This window comes from Eriocheir sinensis, chromosome 63 (genome assembly GCF_024679095.1).
Source record: "Eriocheir sinensis breed Jianghai 21 chromosome 63, ASM2467909v1, whole genome shotgun sequence".
In the NCBI taxonomy this organism is placed as follows: Eukaryota; Metazoa; Arthropoda; class Malacostraca; order Decapoda; family Varunidae; genus Eriocheir; species Eriocheir sinensis.
The window spans coordinates 8150057-8171681 of record NC_066571.1 but is presented as its reverse complement, the minus strand read 5'-3'; the positions used below and the strand labels follow the sequence as shown (position 1 = coordinate 8171681).

Genomic DNA, 21625 nt, shown 5'->3' with positions numbered 1-21625 from the left:
CACACACACACACACACACACACACACACACACACACACACACACACACACGTCAAGTTGTTGTTGTTGTTGTTGTTATTGTTAGCAATGCCTCGCCCGTCCTCATAAACTCTGCGGATCGGCCAAGTAATATTTCACTTAATCCGGTGTGGCAGAAGGTTCATGGGAGAGGCTGTTTGGGTCTGTTTGGGGGATCTGTTTTGTCCCTCCGCGCTGTTTGTTGCCCTGTTTTATTGCTCTTGTTGCTGTTGTTGATGTTGTTTACGTCAAAGGAGGCAGCTCAAGGGGAAAAAAAACAAGAAAACAAAGTCCTCCAAAAAAGAACCTCTATTACGTTTAACTTTTTTTTATGGTTGTGTTTTTTTTTTCCTTAATGGCTTTGTGTTTCGCTCGTTGATTTGTTTACTCTCTTCCTTCCTTTTTTTCTTTTTGTTTTTCCTCCCCTCTTTATATTTTTATTTCCGTGTGTTCCTGTTTTTCTCTTATTCTTTATTCCTCTCGTTTTTATTTATTTATCTTCGTCCTCTTTATTTCTCTTTTCTCTTTTTCTTATATATGGCTTTCTCAATTCTTTCATTTGTGTTTGTTTCTTTCTTTCTTCCTTTCCATTTTCCCTCTAATCATTCTTTTTTTTCTTTCCTTCTTCCTCTCCTTCCTTCCCTCCTTCATTCCTTCCCAACTGCCTTTTTTTCCCTTTTTTCATTTTTGTCTCCTTAGTTCAATTCCTCCCCCCCCACAAAAAAAATCGACCTTCCATGGGATTAAACAGAGGAATTAACTTCCCTCCTCCTCGTCCTCCTCCTCCTCGTCCTCCTCCTCTCCTCCTTCTCTCCCCTTCCTTCTCCACTTTCTTTAATCTTTATATCTCAATTTCTCTATTTCCTGTTTTCTCACCTGCCATCCCTCACTGCTTCCTCCTTTCATCCTTCACTCGCATCCCCTCTTCCTTAACCCATTAATTCCTCTCTCCCTCCTTCCTCTCACCCACATTTCTTCCTTCCATTCCAACCTCCTCGGCATTCTCCTTCATTTCTCTTTTTTTCCTTCTCCGATCTTGTCTGCCTCCTCCTCCTCCTCCTCCTCCTCCTCTTTCTTCCTCGCTTTCTCATTTTCTTTGTTATCCCTTTTTTCTCTTATTCGTCTTTAGTCTTTCCATTATTCCCTTCTTCCATTCCACCCTCATTTCCAATCTTCTGCTTCCTTTGCTCTTCTTATTTATTTATTTTCTCTTTTCTTATTTTCCACTTCTTTCTTACCATGTATATTTCTTCCATTCCACCCGTACCTCCTCTCTTCTTCTTCCCATTCTCTCTTCTCCCATTCTGATTATCACATTTTCTTTCTTCTCTTTCTTTATTACTATTCCTGCACTTATTATTATCCTCAATATCACCATTCCTCCCTCCCTCTTCCTCTCACATTCTTCCTGTTCCCTATTTTTCCCTCCCTCCCTCCCTCCCCTTCTTTATCACACCTCTCTTTTCCTTTTCCTTCCTTTACAGTGACACTATTTTTCCCTCCTCTTCCTTATCTCCAATGCTGCATGCTTCCTCTCCCCCTCCCTTTTTTTTCTCTCTATCTTCCCACCCTTACAATTACCCTTTTCCCTTCTCTCTGTTTTTGTGTGTCTGTTCATCTATCTATCTATCTATTCACCTATCTATGTCTATATCAATTCGTCTATCTATCTATCTAACTTTCTATATCACACACTTAACCTTTTTTTTTTGTCCTTTCCCAATCCATACGTCACCTTTATTTCCTTCCCTGTCACATCCCACTCACATCCCTCTCTCACCCCTCTCCCCTTTAGGTCAGCGTGGATGACTACCGCATCTCCCTCTCTGGCATGGAGGAGGGCGTGACGGAGGGAGTGTCGGTGCTAAGGATCCGCTGGGCGCGCCTGACGGATGCTGGGGCCTACGCTTGCGTGGTGCATACCCTGGGACACCCCCCGGCGGCCACCTCCCCCGTCAGGCTCTCTGTTACAGGTGAGAAAGGAGGGGGTGATGGGAAAGGGAAGGAAGGAAAGAAAGAAGGGAAAGTGGAGATGAGACAGGGGGTGAAAGGGAGAGGGATGAATGAAAAGTGAAGGTGACTGGTGAAGAGGGAAGATAAAGAGAAAGGAAAAATGAAGAAAAAGAGAGGAGTGAAAGAGAGATAATGGGAGAGGAGGGTTTAAAGAAGTAAGGAAGTAAAGGAAGGAAAGAAGGAAGGAAGGAAGAGTGACGGAAAAGAAGAGAAAGAGAAGTAGGATGCAAAAAAAGAAGGGAAGGGAATGAAGAAAGGAAAGAAGGAAGACAGGAATGGAGGAAGGGAAGGCGAGAAGGAAAAAGAGAGAGGAGGGATGAAGGGAGGGAAGGAGAGAAGGGAGAAAGAGAGAGAGAGAGAGAGAGAGTATGGAGAGAGAGAGAGAGAGAGAGAGAGAGAGAGAGAGAGAGAGAGAGAGAGAGAGAGAGAGAGAGAGAGAGAGAGAGAGAGAGAGAGAGTGTGTTAAGGGGATCAAAGGATGAGGGATTGAAAGCTAAGCGGGGAGAGGAAAAGAGAAAGGGAGAAGGGGAGGATGAAAGGGGAGATTAGATGACGAAGGGCAATCACGAGAGGGGAGAGGAGGGGAGGGAAGAGGGGAGAAGAAGGGGTGGTCACGTTTTCTTTACATTATTTTCCCCATTTTTCTTCATCACCCCTGACTTGCCTTTTTTTCTTGGAGATGTTAAGAGATTCTCATCTTTGTTAATTGATATCAGGATTTATACCTCTAGAACGCTTATTAATTATCTTTTCTGAGAGTTTTTTCTTCTTTTTTTTACATTAGCTTTTTTATCTTCATGGTGTTCTCGAATTTTTCTCCTATATATGTTAAACGAAATTCCTACGCAGATGTATTCCTTTAAAATTACTATAAATTTACACCTGTCTGATTTCACTTGTTCATTTTTACCTAAGTTTTTTGTCTTGTTTACCTCTATCTCCTTTATCTCTCTTTATCTTTATTCTACCTCAACCTTTTTCGACACCTGTGATTTCACTTTTTCATTTTTTACCTCAGTTTTTTTTTTTTTTTTTTTTTGTCTTCTCTACCACTTTATCTATTTTTATCTTTATTATACCTTAACCTTTTTATACTTTTTTTATCTCACCTTTATCTTTTTCATGTCCCATTAGCTGAAGGGCCAGTGTTACGGAGATCGGCATTGACGCCAGGCGCACCTACAGCGTATACCCCACCTTACTTTTATCCTACCGTACCTTTTTTTTTTTTACCTTATTTTGTTTTACCTTTTGCTACAATAGTTACCCTTTCCTTCATCCTTGCCCACACCCATACACTCCTATATTCCTCTCTCCCCTCCTTCCCCCAGAGCGGCTCAAGTTCTCCCCACTGCCCAGGGACACGCGCGTGGAGGTGGGCGCCAACCTCAGCATCCCGTGCGTGGCCAGGGGGGCGGACTCACCTGTGGTCACCTGGCACCGCGTCGCCCAGCAGGTGTGTGGTTGGTGGTGGTTGCAGTGTGGTGGTGAGAGTGGTGGTGATTGGGATGCTATTGTCTGTTGACGGAGCCTGTTCATCTGGCGCCTAGGCAGCGTTTGTTACGGCTCCTGTGATTGGCTGCACCCTCCCTCACTCACATGCCCGCCGTGACGCTACACGCTTGTATTTTCTTCGTCATAGCTCGTCTCTTATTCACGACAGACCACATTAGTTGGTACCGTTGGACTCAGCAGTAATTGCGCAACTCAGTTATGTTTGTCTAAACTCGATAAAATAAAACATAAAGGAAATGTGATGAGTTGAAGTCACAAGACAGCTCCGAAATGTTTATAACACGGTTTACTTATCATCGCTTTTCTCAGCAGTCTTTGAACCAGGGTTGAAATAAATAATTTCATCTCATAGAGCAAAGTCTCGTGAACGCTATGGCGCGATCAGATTATAGATAAAACGTGACATGAGCATAACACAGAACGGTTTCTAAGGATGTGTACAGCGACGACGCATGACTGCCCGCTGCCTGGCCGCCGGTCGGCCGCCGCTTGTGGTGAATTAGGCTGTTTTTCGTCTCCTTATTTCTTGCGCTGCATTCATCGTCAACAAACGAAAACCCTTATGCATTATCCCAACTACAATAAAAAAAAATTACTGATGAGTGCCCGAAACACACACACACACACACACACACACACATATATATATATATATATATATATATATATATATATATATATATATATATATATATATATATATATATATATATATATATATATATATATATATTTATATTGCTGTTCTTATTCCAAACTGTAACTAACTAATCTATTTTTCTTTCCTTATATTTTTTAGTTATTTCTTTTCATTAACTTGTATGTTTGTCTTTTGACATTTTTCTTATTCCAATCTATAACTAACTAATCTATCCTTTGTTCCTTTTATTTTCTAGTTATTTCTTTTATTAACTTTTATGCCTGTCTTTTTGGTGCTTTTCTTATTCCAATTTATAACTAACTAATCTATTCTTCTTTCCATATTTTTCTATTTACTTGTTTTCATTAATTTCTATGCTCGTCTTTTTGGTACTTTTCTTATTCTAATTTATAACTAACTAATCTATCCTTCGTTCCTTTTATTTTCTAGTTATTTTTTTATTAACTTGTATGCCCGTCTTTTTGTGCTATTCTTATTTCAATCTATAACTAACTAATCTATTCTTCGTTCCTTATTTTCGAGGTATTTCTTTTATTAACTTCTATACCTGTCTTTTTTAGTGCTTCTCTTATTCCAATCTATAACTAACTGATCTATTTTTCTTTCCTTATATTTTTCTAGTTATTTCTTTTTATTAACTTCTATGCTCGTCTTTTTGGTGTTATTTTTCCAGATATTTCTTTTTTGTTAATTCGTATGCTCGTCTTTTGGGTACTTTTCTTATTCCAGTCAATAACTAAATATCTATTCTTTCCTTATATTTTCTAGTTATTTATTTTCATTAACTTCTATGCTCGTCTTTTGGGGTTCTTTTCTTTTTCCAATTTATAACTAACTAATCTATTCCTCGTTCTTTATTTTCTAGTTATTTCTTTTCATTAACTTCTTTGCTTGTCTTTTTAGTTCTTTTCTTATTCCAATTTTTAACTAACTAATCTATTCCTCGTTCTTTATTTTCTAGTTATTTTTTTTTTCATTAACTTCTATGCCTGTCTTTTTTGATACTTTATTATTCCAATTTATAAATAACTAATCTATTTTTCTTTCTTTATATTTTCTAGTTATTTCTTTTCATTAACTTCTCTGCTTGTCTTTTTTGGTTCTTTTCTTATTCCAGTCTATAACTAACTAATGTATCCTTCGTTCCTTATTTTTCTAGTTATTTATTTTCATTAACTTGTATGCTTGTCTTTTTTAGTGCTTTTCTTATCTCAATTTATAAGTAACTAATCTATTCTTCATTCCATATTTTCGAGGTATTTCTTTTATTAACATTTATGCCTCTCTTTTTTTAGTGTTTTTCTTATTCCAATTTATAACTAACTTATCTATTTTTCTCTCCTTATTTTTCTAGTTATTTCTTATTATTAACTTCTATGCTCATCTTTTTTGGTACTTTTCTTATTCCAATCTATAACTAACTAATCTATTTTTCTTTCCTTATATTTTTCTAGTTATTTCTATTTATTAACTTTTATGCTTGTCTTTTTGGTGTTTCTCTTATTCCAATCTATAACTAACTAATCTATTCTTTCCTTATTTTTCTAAATATTTCTTTTTACTAATTCGTATGCTCGTCTTTTGGGTACTTTTCTTATTCCAATCAATAACTAACTAACTTATATTTTCTAGTTATTTATTTTCATTAACTTCTATGCTCGTGTTTTTGTGTTCTTTTCTTATTCCAATTTATAACTATTCTATTCCTTGTTCCTTATATTTTCTAGCTATTTCTTTTTATTAACTTGTTTGCCTGTCTTTTTTGGTGCTTTTCTTATTCCAATTTATAACTATAATCAATTCTTTCCATATTTTTCTATTTACTTCTTTTCATTAACCTCTATGCTCGTTTTTTAGTACTTTCCTTATTCCAATCTATAACTAACCAGTCTATTTTTCTTTCCTTATTTTCCAGGTATTTCTTTTTATTAACTTGTATGCTTGTCTTTTTTGGTGCTTTTCTTATTCCAATTTATAACTAACTAATCTATTCTTCTTTCCATATTTTTATATTTACTTCTTTTCATTAACTTCTATGCTCGTCTTTTTGGTACTCTTCTTTATTCCAGTCTATAAATAACTAATCTATTCTTCGTTCCGTATTTTTCTAGCTATTTTTTATATTAACCTCTGTCCTCGTCTTTTTAGTGCTTTTCTTATTTCAATCAATAACTAACTAATCTATTCTTTCCTTATTTTTACTTGTTATTTCTTTTCACTAACTTCTATGCTCGTCTCCTTGGGTTCTTTTCTTATTCCAATTTATAACTAATTAATCTATTCCTCTTTCCTAATATTTTCTTGCTATTTCTTTTTATTAGCTTGTATGCTTATCTTTTTGGGGGCTTTTCTTATTCCAATTTATAACTAACTAATCTATTCTTTTTTCCATATTTTCTATATTCTTCTTTTCATTAACTTCTATGCTCGTCTTTTTAGTACCTTCCTTATTCCAATCTATAACTAACTAATCTATCCTTCGTTCCTTTTATTTTCTAGTTATTTATTTTATTAACTTGTATGCCCGTCTTTTTGGTGCTTTTCTTATTCCAATCTATAACTAACAAATTTATCCTTCGTTCTTTATATTTTTTAGTTATTTTTTTTTCATTAGCCCCTTTGCTTGTATTTTTTGTTCTTATTCCAATCTATAACGAATTAATCTATTCTTTCCTTGCTTTTCCAGGTATTTCTTTTCATTAACTTCTATGCTTGTCTTTTTGGTACTTTTCTTGTTCCAATTTATAACTAAGTAATTTATTCCTCGTTCCTTATATTTTCTAGTAATTTCTTTTTATTAACTTGTATGCTGTCGTTTTTGTGCTGTTCTTATTGCAATCTATAACTAACTAATATTTTGCGTTCCTTATTTTTCCAGGTATTTCTTTTTATAAACTTCTATGCCTGTCTTATTGGTGCTTTTCTTATTCCAATTAATAACTAACTAATCTATTTTTCTTTCCTTATTTTCCATGTATTTATTTTTATTAACTTGTATGCTCATTTTTTTGGTACTTTTCTTATTTCAATCTACAACAAACTAATCTATTTTTCTTTCCTTATATTTTCTAGTTATTTCTTTTCAATAACTTCTATACTCGTCTTTTTGGTACTTTTTTATTTCAATCTATTACTAACTAATCTATTATTTCCTTATTTTTCCAGATATTTCTTTTTATTAATTCGTATGCTCGTCTTTTGGGTACTTTTCTTATTACAATCAATAACTATCTAATCTATTCTTTTCTTATATTTTCTATTTATTTCTTTTTATCAACTTCTATGCTCGTCTTTTTGGGTTCTTTTCTTATTCCAATTTATAACTAATCTATTCTTCGTTCCTTATATTTTCTAGTTATTTCTTTTTATTAACTTGAATGCTTGTCATTTTTGGTGCTTTTCTTATTCCAATCTATAATTAACTAATCTATTTTTCTTTCCTTATATATTCTAGTTATTTCTTTTCATTAACTTCTATGCCTGTCTTTTTTAGTGCTTTTCTTATTCCAATTTATAACTAACTAATCTATTCCTTCTTTATTTTCCAGGTATTTCTTTTTATTATTTCTCTGCTCGTCTTTGTGGTGCTTTTCTTATTCCAGTTTATAACTAACTAATCTATTCTTCCCTTATTTTCTAGGTATTTCTTTTCATTAACTGCTATGTCTGTCTTTTTGGTACTTTTCTTATTCCAATTTATAACTAACTTATCTATTCTTCGTTCCTTATTTTTCTTTTTATTTCTTTTTATTAACTTCTATGCTTGTCTTTTTGGTGCTGTTCTTATTCCAATCTATAACTAACTAGTCTATTCTTTCCTTATTTTTCCAGATATTTCTTTTTATTAATTCGTATGCTCGTCTTTAGAGTACTTTTCTTATTCCAATCAATAACTAACTAATCTATTCTTTCCTTATATTTTTAGCTATTTCTTTTCATTAACTTCTATGCTCGTCTTTTTGGTGCTTTTCTTATTCCAGTCTATAACTAACTAATCTAATCTTCGTTCCTTATTTTTTTTCTTTTTATTTCATTTTATTAACTTCTTTGCTTCTCTTTTGGGTTTTGTTCTTCTTCCAATCTGTAACTAACTAATCAGTTTTTTGCTCCTTATATTTCTATTTATTTGTTTTTATTAACTTGTATGCCTGTCTTTTTTTAGTTCTTTTCATATTCAAATTTATAACTAACTAATCTATTCCTTCTTTATTTTTCCAGGTATTTCTTTTTATTATTTCTATGCTTGTCGTTTTGGTGCAGTCCTTATTCCAATTTATAACTAACTAATCTATCCTTCGTTCCTTATTCTTCCAGGTATTTCTTTTTATTAACTTGTATGTTCGTCTTTTTGGTACTATTTTTATTCCAATCTATAACTAACTAATCTATTCTTCGTTCCTTATTTTTCTAGTTATTTCTTTTCATTAACTTCTATGCTTGTCTTTTTGGTACTTTTCTTATTCCAATTTATAACTAACTAATATATTCTTTGTTCCTTATTTTCGAGGTATTTCTTTTATTAACTTGTATGCTCGTCTTTTTGGTACTTTTCTTATCCCAATCTATAACTAACTAATCTATTCGATACTTATTTTTCCAGGTATTTCTTTTTATTAACATCTATGCCTGTCTTTTTGGTACTTTTCTTATTCTAATCTATAACTAACTAATCTATTTTTTGCTCCTTATATTTCTATTTATTTGATTTTATTAACTTGTATGCCTGTCTTTTTTGTTTCTTTTCTTTTTAAAATTTATAACTAACTAATCTATTCCTTCCTTATTTTTCCAGGTATTTCTTTTTATTATTTCTATGCTCGTCTTTTTGGTGCTTTTCTTATTCCAATTTATAACTAACTAATCTATTCTTCCCTTATTTTTCCAGGTATTTCTTTTTATTATTTCTATGCTCGTCTTTTTGGTGCTGTTCTTATTCCAATCTCAATTGGAATAAGAAAAGTACTAAAAGAATAGATTATTTAGTTAATAAATTGGAATAATAAAAGTACCAAAAGACAGGCATAGAAGTTAATGAAAGCAAAAATAAAAAAGAAGAATAGATTATATAGAAATAAAAATGGAAAAAAGAAAAATAAGAAATAGTTGAAAATTATAAAAAAAATAAAAACTTAGAAAAAAAAAACGAAGAATTAATGAAGAATAGATTAGTTAGTTATAGATTGGAATAAGAAAAGCACCAAAAAAGACAAGCATATAAGTTAATAAAAAGATATACCTGGAAAAATAAGGAAAGAAAAATAGATTAATTATTTATAATTTGGAATAAGAAAAGAACAAAAAAAAAAAAACGAGCATAGAGGTTAATAAAAAAATAATTAGAAACATAAGGAACGAAGAATAGATTAGTTAGTTATAGATTGGAATAAGGAAAGTTCTAAAAAAACGAGCATAGAAGTTAATGAAAAGAAATAAATAGAAAACATGCATAGAAGTTAATGAAAATAAATAAATAGAAAAATATGGAAAGAAGAATATATTAGTTACTTATAAATTAGAATAAGAAAAACACCAAAAAAGACAAGCATACAAGTTAATAAAAAGAAATAGCTAGAAAATATTAGGAACAAGGAATAGATTAGTTAAAAATTGGAATAAGAAAAGAACACAAAAAGACGAGCATTGAAGTTAATGAAAAGAAATAACTAGAAAAATAAGGAACGAAGAATAGATTAGTTAGTTATAGATTGGAATAAGAAAAGCACTACAAAGACGAGCACAGAGGTTAATAAAAGAAATAACTAGAAAAATAAGGAACGAAGAATAGATTAGATAGTTATAGATTGGACTAAAGAAAATAATTAAAAAAACTAGCATAGGAGTTAATGAAAAGAAGTAAATAGAAAAATATGGAAAGGCGAATGGATTAGTTACTTATAAATGGAATAAGAAAAGCACCAAAAAAGAGAGGCATACAAGTTAATGAAAAGAAATAACTAGAAAAATAAGGAACGAAGAATAGATTAGTTAGTTATAGATTGGAATAAAGAAAAATACCAAAAAGACAAGCATAGAAGTTAATAAAAAGAAGTAAATAGAAAAATATGGAAAGAAAAATAGATTAGTTACTTATAAATTGGAATAAGAAAAGCACCAAAAAAGACAAGCATAGAAGTTAATTAAAAGAAATAACTAGGAAATATAAGGAAAGAAAAATTCATTAGTTATAAATTGGAATGAGAAAAGCACTAAAAAAGATAGGCATAGAAGTTAATAAAAAAAAACTAGAAAAATAAGGAACGCAGAATAGATTAGTTAGTTATAGATTGGAATAAGAAAAGCACTAAAAAAGATAGGCATACAAGTTAATAAAAAGAAATGACTAGAAAATATAGGGAACGAAGAATAGATTACTTAGTTTTAAATTGGAATAAGAAAAGTACCAAAAAGACAGGAATAGAAGTTAATGAAAAGAAATACCTGGAAAAATAAGGGAAGAATAGTTTAGTTTGTTATAAATTGGAATAAGAAAAGCGCCAAATATATTTCCAGGTATTTCTTTTTATTAACTTCAATGCTCGTCTTTTTTGGTACTTTTCTTATTCCAATCTATAAGTAACTAATCTATTTTTCTTTTCTTATATTTTTCTAGTTATTTCTTTTTATTAACTTCTATGCTTGTCTTTTTTGGTACTTTTTATATTCGAATCTCTAACTAACTAATCTATTTCTCTTTCCTTATATTTTTCTAGCTATTTATTTTTATTAACTTCTATGCTTGTCTTTTGGTGCTGTTTTTATTCCAATCTATAACTAACTAATCTATTCCTCGTTCTTTATTTTCTAGTTATTTCTTTTCATTAACTTCTATGCCTGTCTTTTTTGGTACTTTTCTTATTCCAATTTATAACTAACTAATCTATTTTTCTTTCTTTATATTTTCTAGTTATTTCTTTTCATTAACTTCTATGCTTGTCTTTTTTTGGTTCTTTTCTTATTCCAATCTATAACTAACTAATGTATCCTTCGTTCCTTATTTTTCTAGTTATTTCTTTTCATTAACTTGTTGCTTGTCTTTTTTAGTGCTTTTCTTATTTCAATTTATAAGTAACTAATCTATTCTTCGTTCCTTATTTTCGAGGTATTTCTTTTATTAACTTTTATGCCTGTCTTTTTTAGTGCTTTTCTTATTCCAATTTATAACTAACTAATCTATTCTTCTTTCCTTATTTTTCTAGTTATTTCTTGTCGTTATATCGTCTTTTGGGTACTTTTCTTATTCCAATCTATAACTAACTAATCTATTATTTTCTTATATTTTCTAGTTATTTCTTTTATTAACTTCTATGCTCCTCTTTTTTTGTTCTTTTCTTATTCCAATTTATAACTAATCTATTCCTTGTTCCTTATATTTTGTAGCTAGTTCTTATTAGTTAATGAAAAGAAATAAGAAGAAAAACAAGGAACGAAGAATAGTGTAGTTATTTATAAATTTGAATAAGAAATGAACCAAAAAAGACAAGCACAGAGGTTAATAAAAGAAATATATAGAAAAATAAGGAAAGAATAGAATAGTTAGTTATATATTGGAATAAAAAAAGAACCAAAAAAGACAAGCATACAAGATAATAAAAAGAAGTAAATAGAAAAAAATAAGGAGCAAAAAATAGATTACTTAGTTATAGATTGGAATAAGAAAATCACCAAAAAGACGATCATACAAGCTAATAAAAGAAATAACTAGAAAATAAAAGGAACGAAGGATAGATTAGTTAGTTATAGATTGGAATAAGAAAGGCACCGAAAAGACGATCATACAAGTTAATAAAAGAAATAACTAGAAAATATAAGGAACAAAGAATAGATTAGTTATTTATAAATGGGAATAAGAAAAGTACCAAGAAAGACAGGATAGAAGTTAATAAAAATACATAGCTAGAAAAATAAGGGACGAAGAATAGATTAGTTACTTATAAATTGGAATAAGGAAAACACTAAAAGACAAGCATACAGGTTATAAAAAGAAGTCAATAGAAAAATAAGGAAAGAATAGATTAGTTAAATATAAATTGCAATAAGAAAAGAACCAAAAAAGACAAGCATACAAGTTAATAAAAAGAAATACCTGGAAAAATAAGGAAAGGATAGATTAGTTAGTTATAGATTAGAATGAGAAAAGTACCAAAAAGACGAGTACACAAGTTAATAAAAAGAAATAACTAGAAAAATAAGGAACGAAAAATAGATTAGTTAGTTATAGATTGGAATAAGAACAGCACCAAAAAGACAGACATAGAAGTTAATAAAAAGAAATAAGAAGAAAAATAAGGAACGCAGAATAGATTGGTTAGTTATAGATTGGAATAAGAAAAGCACAAAAAAGACAGCATTCAAGTTAATAAAAAGAAATACCTGGAAAATATATGGAACGAAGGATAGATTAGTTAGTTATAGATTGGAATAAGGAATGTACTAAAAAAACGAGCATAGAAGTTAATGAAAAGAAGTAAATAGAAAAATGTGGAAAGAAGAATAGATTAGTTAGTTATGAATTGGAATCAAAAAAGCACAAAATAAGACAAGCATACAAGTTAATAAAGAGATATAGCTAGAAAATATAAGGAACGAGGAATAGATTAGTTAGTTATAAATTGGAATAAGAAAAGAACCCAAAAAGACGAGCATAGAATTTAAGGAAAAGAAATAACTAGAAAAATAAGGAAAGAATAGATTAGTTAGTTATAAATTGGAATAAGAAAAGAACCCAAAAAGACGACCATAGAATTTAATGAAAAGAAATAACTAGAAAAATAAGGAAAGAATAGATTAGTTAGTTATAAATTGGAATAAGAAAAGTGCCTAAAAGACGAGTATAGAAGTTAATTAAAAGAAATAACTAGAAAAATATAAGGAAAGAAAAACAGATCAGTTAGTTATCAATTGGAATAAGAAAAGCACTATAGAAAACAAGCATAGAAGTTAATAAAAGAAATACTTCGAAAATAAGGAACGATGAATAGATTAGTTAGTTATAAATTGGTATAAAAAAAGAGCCAAAACAGTTGAGCATACAAGTTAATGAAAGAAATAACTAGAAAATATAAGGAAAGAAAAATAGATTAGTTAGTTATTGATTGGGATAAAAAAAGTACCCAAAAGACGAGCATACGAATTAATAAAAAGAAATACATGGAAAATATAAAAACGAAGAATAGATTACAGGTTAATAAAAAGAAATAACTGGAAAAACAAGGAAAGAATAGATTAGTTAGTTATAAATTGGAATACGAAAAGCACCAAAAAGACAAGCATACAGGTTAATAAAAAGAAATAACAGGAAAAACAAGGAAAAAAATAGATTAGTTAGTTATAAAATGGAATAAGAAAAGTACCAAAAAGACGACCACACAAGTAAATAAAAAGATATAATTAGAAAATATAAGGAAAGAAAAATAGATTAGTTAGTTATAGACTGGAATAAGAAAAGCACTAAAAAAGACAGGCATAAAAGTTAATGAAAGAAACAACTAGAAAATATAAGTAACGAATAAAGATTATTTAGTTATAAATTGGAATAAGAAAAGCACTAAGAAAACGAGCACAGAGGTTAATAAAAGAAATAACTAGAAAAATAAGGAACGAAGAATAGATTTGTTAGTTATAGATTGGAAAAAGAAAAGAACCAAAAAGACAGGCATGGAAGTTAATGAAAAGAAATAACTAGAATATATAAGGAAAGAAAAATAGATTAGTTAATTATAGATTGGAATAAGAAAAACACCAAAAATGACAAGCATTCAAGTTAATAAAAAGAAATAGCTAGAAAATATAAGGAACGAAGAATAGATCAGTTAGTTATAAATTGGAATAAGAAGAGTACCCAAAAAAACGAGCATAGAAGTTAATGAATAAAAATAACTAGAAAATATAAGGAAAGAATAGATTAGTTAGTTATAGATTGAAATAAGAAAAGCACCAAAATAGACAAGCATACAAGTTAATGAAAAGAAATAACTAGAAAATATAAGGAAAGAAAAATAGATTAGTTAGTTATAGATTGGAATAAGAAAAGCACCAAAAAGACAAGCATGCAAATTAATTAAAAGAAATGACTAGAAAATATAAGGAACGTAGAATAGATTAGTTAGTTATAGATTGGAATAACAAAAGTACCAAAAAGACAAGCATAGAGGTTAATGAAAAGAAATACGTCGAAAAATAAGGAAAGAATAGATTAGTTAGTTATAGACTGGAATAAGAAAAGCCCCAAAAAGACGAGCATAGAAGTTAATGAAAAGAAATAACTAGAAAAATAAGGAACGAAGAATAGATTAGTTAGTTATAGATTGGAATAAGAAAAGCACAAAAAAGACAGGCATACAAGTTAATAAAAAGAAATGACTAGAAAATATAAGGAACGAAGAATAGATTACTTAGTTATAAATTGGAATAAGAAAAGTACCAAAAAGACAGGAATAGAAGTTAATGAAAAGAAATACCTGGAAAAATAAGGGAAGAATAGATGAGTTAGTTATAAATTGGAATAAGAAAAGCACCAAAAAGACGAGCACAGAAATAATAAAAAGAAATACCTGGAAAAATAAGGAAAGAATAGTTTAGTTAGTTATAAATTGGAATAAGAAAAGCACCAAATATATTTGCACTTATTTTTCTTCTTTGGCACTTTTTTTTTGTTTTAATTTAAATTCAATCAATTCTTCTTCTATTTTCAACTTTATTTTCTTTTTTAATTTTTCTATGTTGTCTTTTTTTTTATTTTTTCTATTCCAATTTATAACCAATTATTTTTTTCTTCATTTATATTTTTCTAGTTTTTTCTTTTATTAATCTTGTTGTCTTTTTGTTTATTTCAATTTTTTATTTATAATCTATTCCTTGTTCCTTATATTTTGTAGCTCGTTCTTATTAGTTAATGAAAAGAAATAAGAAGAAAAACAAGGAACGAAGAATAGTGTAGTTATTTATAAATTTGAATAAGAAAAGAACCAAATAAGACGAGCACAGAGGTTAATAAAAGAAATATATAGAAAAGTAAGGAAAGAATAGAATAGTTAGTTATATATTGGAATAAAAAAAGAACCAAAAAAGACAAGCATACAAGATAATAAAAAGAAGTAAATAGAAAAAATAAGGAGCAAAAAATAGATTAGTTAGTTATAGATCGGAATAAGAAAATCACCAAAAAGACGATCATACAAGCTAATAAAAGAAATAACTAGAAAATAAAAGGAACGAAGGATAGATTAGTTAGTTATAGATTGGAATAAGAAAGGCACCAAAAAAGACGATCATACAAGTTAATAAAAGAAATAACTAGAAAATATAAGGAACAAAGAATAGATTAGTTATTTATAAATTGGAATAAGAAAAGTACCAAGAAAGACAGGATAGAAGTTAATAAAAATAAATAGCTAGAAAAATAAGGGACGAAGAATAGATTAGTTACTTATAAATTGGAATAAGGAAAACACTAAAAGACAAGCATACAGGTTATAAAAAGAAGTCAATAGAAAAATAAGGAAAGAATAGATTAGTTAGTTATAAATTGCAATAAGAAAAGAACCAAAAAAGACAAGCATACAAGTTAATGAAAAGAAATAACTAGAAAATATAAGGAAAGAAAAATAGATTAGTTAGTTATAGACTGGAATAAAAACAGCACCAAAAAGACAAGCATAGAAGTTAATAAAAATAAATAACTAGAAAAATATAAGGAAAGAGAAATAGATTAGTTAGTTATAGACTGGAAAAAGAAAAGCACCAAAAAAAAGACAAGCATAGAAGTTAATAAAAGAAATATCTCGAAAATAAGGAACGAAGAATAGATTAGTTACTTAGAAATTGGAATAAGAAAAGCATTAAAAAAGACAAACATACAAGTTAATGAAAAGAAATAGCTAGAAAAATAAGGAACGAAGGATAGATTAGTTAGTTATAGATTGGAATAAGAAAAGAAACAAAAAAGACAAGCATAGAAGTTAATGAAAAGAAATAATTAGAAAATATAAGGAAAGAAAAATAGATTAGTTAGTTATAGATTGGAATAATAAAAGAACCAAAAAAGACAAGCATACAAATTAATGAAAAGAAATAACTAGAAAATATAAGGAAAGAAAAATTGATTAGTTAGTTATAGATTGGAATAAGAAAAGTACCAAAAAGACAGGCATAGAAGTTAATGAAAAGAAATAACTAGAATATATAAGGAAAGAAAAATAGATTAGTTAATTATAGATTGGAATAAGAAAAACACCAAAAATGACAAGCATTCAAGTTAATAAAAAGAAATAGCTAGAAAATATAAGGAACGAAGAATAGATCAGTTAGTTATAAATTGGAATAAGAAAAGCACCAAAAAAACGAGCATAGAAGTTAATAAAAAAATAATTAGAAACATAAGGAACGAAGAATAGATTAGTTAGTTATAGATTGGAATAAGGAAAGTTCTAAAAAAACGAGCATTGAATTAATAAGGAGAAAGCACCAAAATAGACAAGCATACAAGTTAATGAAAAGAAATAACTAGAAAATATAAGGAAAGAAAAATAGATTAGTTAGTTATAGATTGGAATAAGAAAAGCACCAAAAAGACAAGCATAGAGGTTAATGAAAAGAAATACCTCGAAAAATAAGGAAAGAATTGATTAGTTAGTTATAGACTGGAATAAGAAAAGCCCCAAAAAGACGAGCATATAAGTTAATGAAAAGAAATAACTAGAAAAATAAGGAACGAAGAATAGATTAGTTAGTTATAGATTGGAATAAGAAAAGCACTACAAAGACGAGCACAGAGGTTAATAAAAGAAATAACTATAAAAATATGGAACGAAGAATAGATTAGATAGTTATAGATTGGACTAAAGAAAATAATTAAAAAAAACTAGCATAGGAGTTAATGAAAAGAAGTAAATAGAAAAATATGGAAAGGCGAATGGATTAGTTACTTATAAATGGAATAAGAAAAGCACCAAAAAAGAGAGGCATACAAGTTAATGAAAAGAAATACCTAGAAAAATAAGGAACGAAGAATAGATTAGTTAGTTATAGATTGGAATAAAGAAAAATACCAAAAATACCAGCATAGAAGTTCATAAAAAGAAGTAAATAGAAAAATATGGAAAGAAAAATAGATTAGTTAGTTATAAATTGGAATAAGAAAAGCACCAAAAAAGACAAGCATAGAAGTTAATAAAAAGAAGTAAATAGAAAAATATGGAAAGAAAAATAGATTTGTTACTTATGAATTGGAATAAGAAAAGCACCAAAAAAAACAAGCATAGAAGTTAATAAAAAAAAACTAGAAAAATAAGGAACGCTGAATAGATTAGTTAGTTATAGATTGGAATAAGAAAAGCACTAAAAAAGATAGGCATACAAGTTAATAAAAAGAAATGACTAGAAAATATAAGGAACGAAGAATAGATTACTTAGTTTTAAATTGGAATAAGAAAAGTACCAAAAAGACAGGAATAGAAGTTAATGAAAAGAAATACCTGGAAAAATAAGGGAAGAATAGATGAGTTAGTTATAAATTGGAATAAGAAAAGCACCAAAAGACGAGCACAGAAATAATAAAAAGAAATACCTGGAAAAATAAGGAAAGAATAGTTTAGTTTGTTATAAATTGGAATAAGAAAAGCACCAAATATATTTCCAGGTATTTCTTTTTATTAACTTCAATGCTCGTCTTTTTTGGTACTTTTCTTATTCCAATCTATAAGTAACTAATCTATTTTTCTTTTCTTATATTTTTCTAGTTATTTCTTTTTATTAACTTCTATGCTTGTCTTTTTTGGTACTTTTTATATTCGAATCTCTAACTAACTAATCTATTTCTCTTTCCTTATATTTTTCTAGCTATTTATTTTTATTAACTTCTATGCTTGTCTTTTGGTGCTGTTTTTTTTTCCAATATATAACTAACTAATCTATTCCTCGTTCTTTATTTTCTAGTTATTTATTTTCATTAACTTCTATGCCTGTCTTTTTTGGTACTTTTCTTATTCCAATTTATTACTAACTAATTTATTTTTCTTTCTTTATTTTCTAGTTATTTCTTTTTATTAACTTCTATGCTTGTCTTTTTTTGGTTCTTTTCTTATTCCAATCTATAACTAACTAATGTATCCTTCGTTCCTTATTTTTCTAGTTATTTCTTTTCATTAACTTGTTGCTTGTCTTTTAGTGCTTTCATTTCAGTTTATATAACTAATCTATTCTTCGTTCCTTTTCGAGGTATTTTATTAACTTTATGCCTGTCTTTTTAGTTTTCTTATTCTCAACTAATCTATTCTTCTTTCCTTATTTTTCTAGTTATTTCTTTTTATTAACCTCTATGCTCGTCTTTTTTGGTACTTTTCTTATTCCAATCTATAACTAACTAATCTATTTTTCTTTCCTTATATTTTTCTAGTTATTTCTTTTTATTAACTTCTATGCTCGTCTTTTTGTGTTCTTTTCTTATTCCAATTTATAACTAATCTATTCCTTGTTCCTTATATTTTGTAGCTAGTTCTTATTAGTTAATGAAAAGAAATAAGAAGAAAAACAAGGAACGAAGAATAGTGTAGTTATTTAAAAATTTGAATAAGAAATGAACCAAAAAAGACAAGCACAGAGGTTAATAAAAGAAATATATAGAAAAATAAGGAAAGAATAGAATAGTTAGTTATATATTGGAATAAAAAAAGAACCAAAAAAGACAAGCATACAAGATAATAAAAAGAAGTAAATAGAAAAAATAAGGAGCAAAAAATAGATTAGTTAGTTATAGATTGGAATAAGAAAATCACCAAAAAGACGATCATACAAGCTAATAAAAGAAATAACTAGAAAATAAAAGGAACGAAGGATAGATTAGTTAGTTATAGATTGGAATAAGAAAGGCACCAAAAAGACGATCATACAAGTTAATAAAAGAAATAACTAGAAAATATAAGGAACAAAGAATAGATTAGTTATTTATAAATGGGAATAAGAAAAGTACCAAGAAAGACAGGATAGAAGTTAATAAAAATAAATAGCTAGAAAAATAAGGGACGAAGAATAGATTAGTTACTTATAAATTGGAATAAGGAAAACACTAAAAGACAAGCATACAGGTTATAAAAAGAAGTCAATAGAAAAATAAGGAAAGAATAGATTAGTTAAATATAAATTGCATTAAGAAAAGAACCAAAAAAGACAAGCATACAAGTTAATAAAAAGAAATACCTGGAAAAATAAGGAAAGGATAGATTAGTTAGTTATAAATTGGAATAAGAAAAGTACCAAAAAGACGAGTACACAAGTTAATGAAAAGAAATAACTAGAAAAATAAGGAACGAAAAATAGATTAGTTAGTTATAGATTGGAATAAGAACAGCACCAAAAAGACAGACTTAGAAGTTAATGAAAAGAAATAAGAAGTAAAATAAGGAACGCAGAACAAATTGGTTAGTTATAGATTGGAATAAGAAAAGCACAAAAAAGACAGCATACAAGTTAATAAAAAGAAATACCTGGAAAATATATGGAACGAAGGATAGATTAGTTAGTTATAGATTGGAATAAGGAATGTACTAAAAAAACGAGCATAGAAGTTAATGAAAAGAAGTAAATAGAAAAATGTGGAAAGAAGAATAGATTAGTTAGTTATGAATTGGAATCAAAAAAGCACAAAATAAGACAAGCATACAAGTTAATAAAGAGATATAGCTAGAAAATATAAGGAACGAGGAATAGATTAGTTAGTTATAAATTGGAATAAGAAAAGAACCCAAAAAGACGAGCATAGAAGTTAATGAAAAGAAATAACTAGAAAAATAAGGAAAGAATAGATTAGTTAGTTATAAATTGGAATAAGAAAAGTGCCTAAAAGACGAGCATAGAAGTTAATTAAAAGAAATAACTAGAAAAATATAAGGAAAGAAAAACAGATCAGTTAGTTATCAATTGGAATAAGAAAAGCACTATAGAAAACAAGCATAGAAGTTAATAAAAGAAACACTTCGAAAATAAGGAACGAAGAATAGATTAGTTAGTTATAAATTGGTATAAGAAAAGAGCCAAAACAGTTGAGCATAGAAGTTAATGAAAGAAATAATTAAAAAAATATAAGGAAAGAAAAATAAATTAGTTAGTTATTGATTGGAATAAAAAAGTACCCAAAAGACGAGCATACGATTTAATAAAAAGAAATACATGGAAAATATAAAAACGAAGAATAGATTACAGGTTCATAAAAAGAAATAACTGGAAAAACAAGGAAAGAATAGATTAGTTAGTTATAAATTGGAATACGAAAAGCACCAAAAGGACAAGCATACAGGTTAATAAAAAGAAATAACTAGAAAATATAAGGAAAGAAAAATAGATTAGTTAGTTATAGACTGGAATAAGAAAAGCACTGAAAAAGACAGGCATAAAAGTTAATGAAAGAAATAACTAGAAAATATAAGGAACGAATAAAGATTGTTTAGTTATAAATTGGAATAAGAAAAGCTCTAAGAAAACGAGCACAGAGGTTAATAAAAGAAATAACTAGAAAAATAAGGAACGAAGAATAGATTTATTAGTTATAGATTGGAATAAGAAAAGTACCAAAAAGACAGGCATAGAAGTTAATGAAAAGAAATAACTAGAATATATAAGGAAAGAAAAATAGATTAGTTAGTTATAGATTGGAATAAGAAAAACACCAAAAATGACAAGCATTCAAGTTAATAAAAAGAAATAGCTAGAAAATATAAGGAACGAAGAATAGATCAGTTAGTTATAAATTGGAATAAGAAGAGTACCCAAAAAAAACGAGCATAGAAGTTAATGAATAGAAATAACTAGAAAATATAAGGAAAGAATAGATTAGTTAGTTATAGATTGAAATAACAAAAGTACCCAAAAGACGAGCATACGAATTAATAAGGAGAAATATCTGGAAAAATAAGGAAATAATAGATTAGTTATTTATAGATTGGAATAAGAAAAAGCACCAAAATAGACAAGCATACAAGTTAATGAAAAGAAATAACTAGAAAATATAAGGAAAGAAAAATAGATTAGTTAGTTATAGATTGGAATAAGAAAAGCACCAAAAAGACAAGCATACAAATTAATAAAAAGAAATGACTAGAAAATATAAGGAACGTAGAATAGATTACTTAGTTATAGATTGGAATAACAAAAGTACCAAAAAGACAAGCATAGAGGTTAATGAAAAGAAATACCTCGAAAAATAAGGAAAGAATAAATTAGTTAGTTATAGATTGGAATAAGAACAGCACCAAAAAGACGAGGATAGAAGTTAATAAAAAGAAATAACTAGAAAAATAAGGAACGAAGAATAGATTAGTTAGTTATAGATTGGAATAAGAAAAGCACCAAAAAGACAAGTATAGAAGTTAACAAAAAGAAATAACTAGAAAAATATAAGGAAAAAATAATAGATTAGTTAGTAATAGA

The 21625-nt window shown here is 28.4% G+C and overlaps 1 protein-coding gene across 2 annotated transcripts in view; it reads left to right on the top strand.

Moving 5' to 3' along the window:
* The window catches only part of LOC126986957 (inactive tyrosine-protein kinase 7-like), a 146849-nt gene that overhangs the window by 108936 nt on the left and 16288 nt on the right, over positions 1-21625 (top strand). For both annotated transcript variants that reach the window (XM_050843519.1, XM_050843520.1), the window contains exons 10-11: positions 1814-1991; positions 3363-3487. In XM_050843519.1, coding sequence (XP_050699476.1) covers positions 1814-1991; positions 3363-3487 — 303 coding nt within the window. The remainder of the gene's footprint in view (positions 1-1813; positions 1992-3362; positions 3488-21625) is intronic.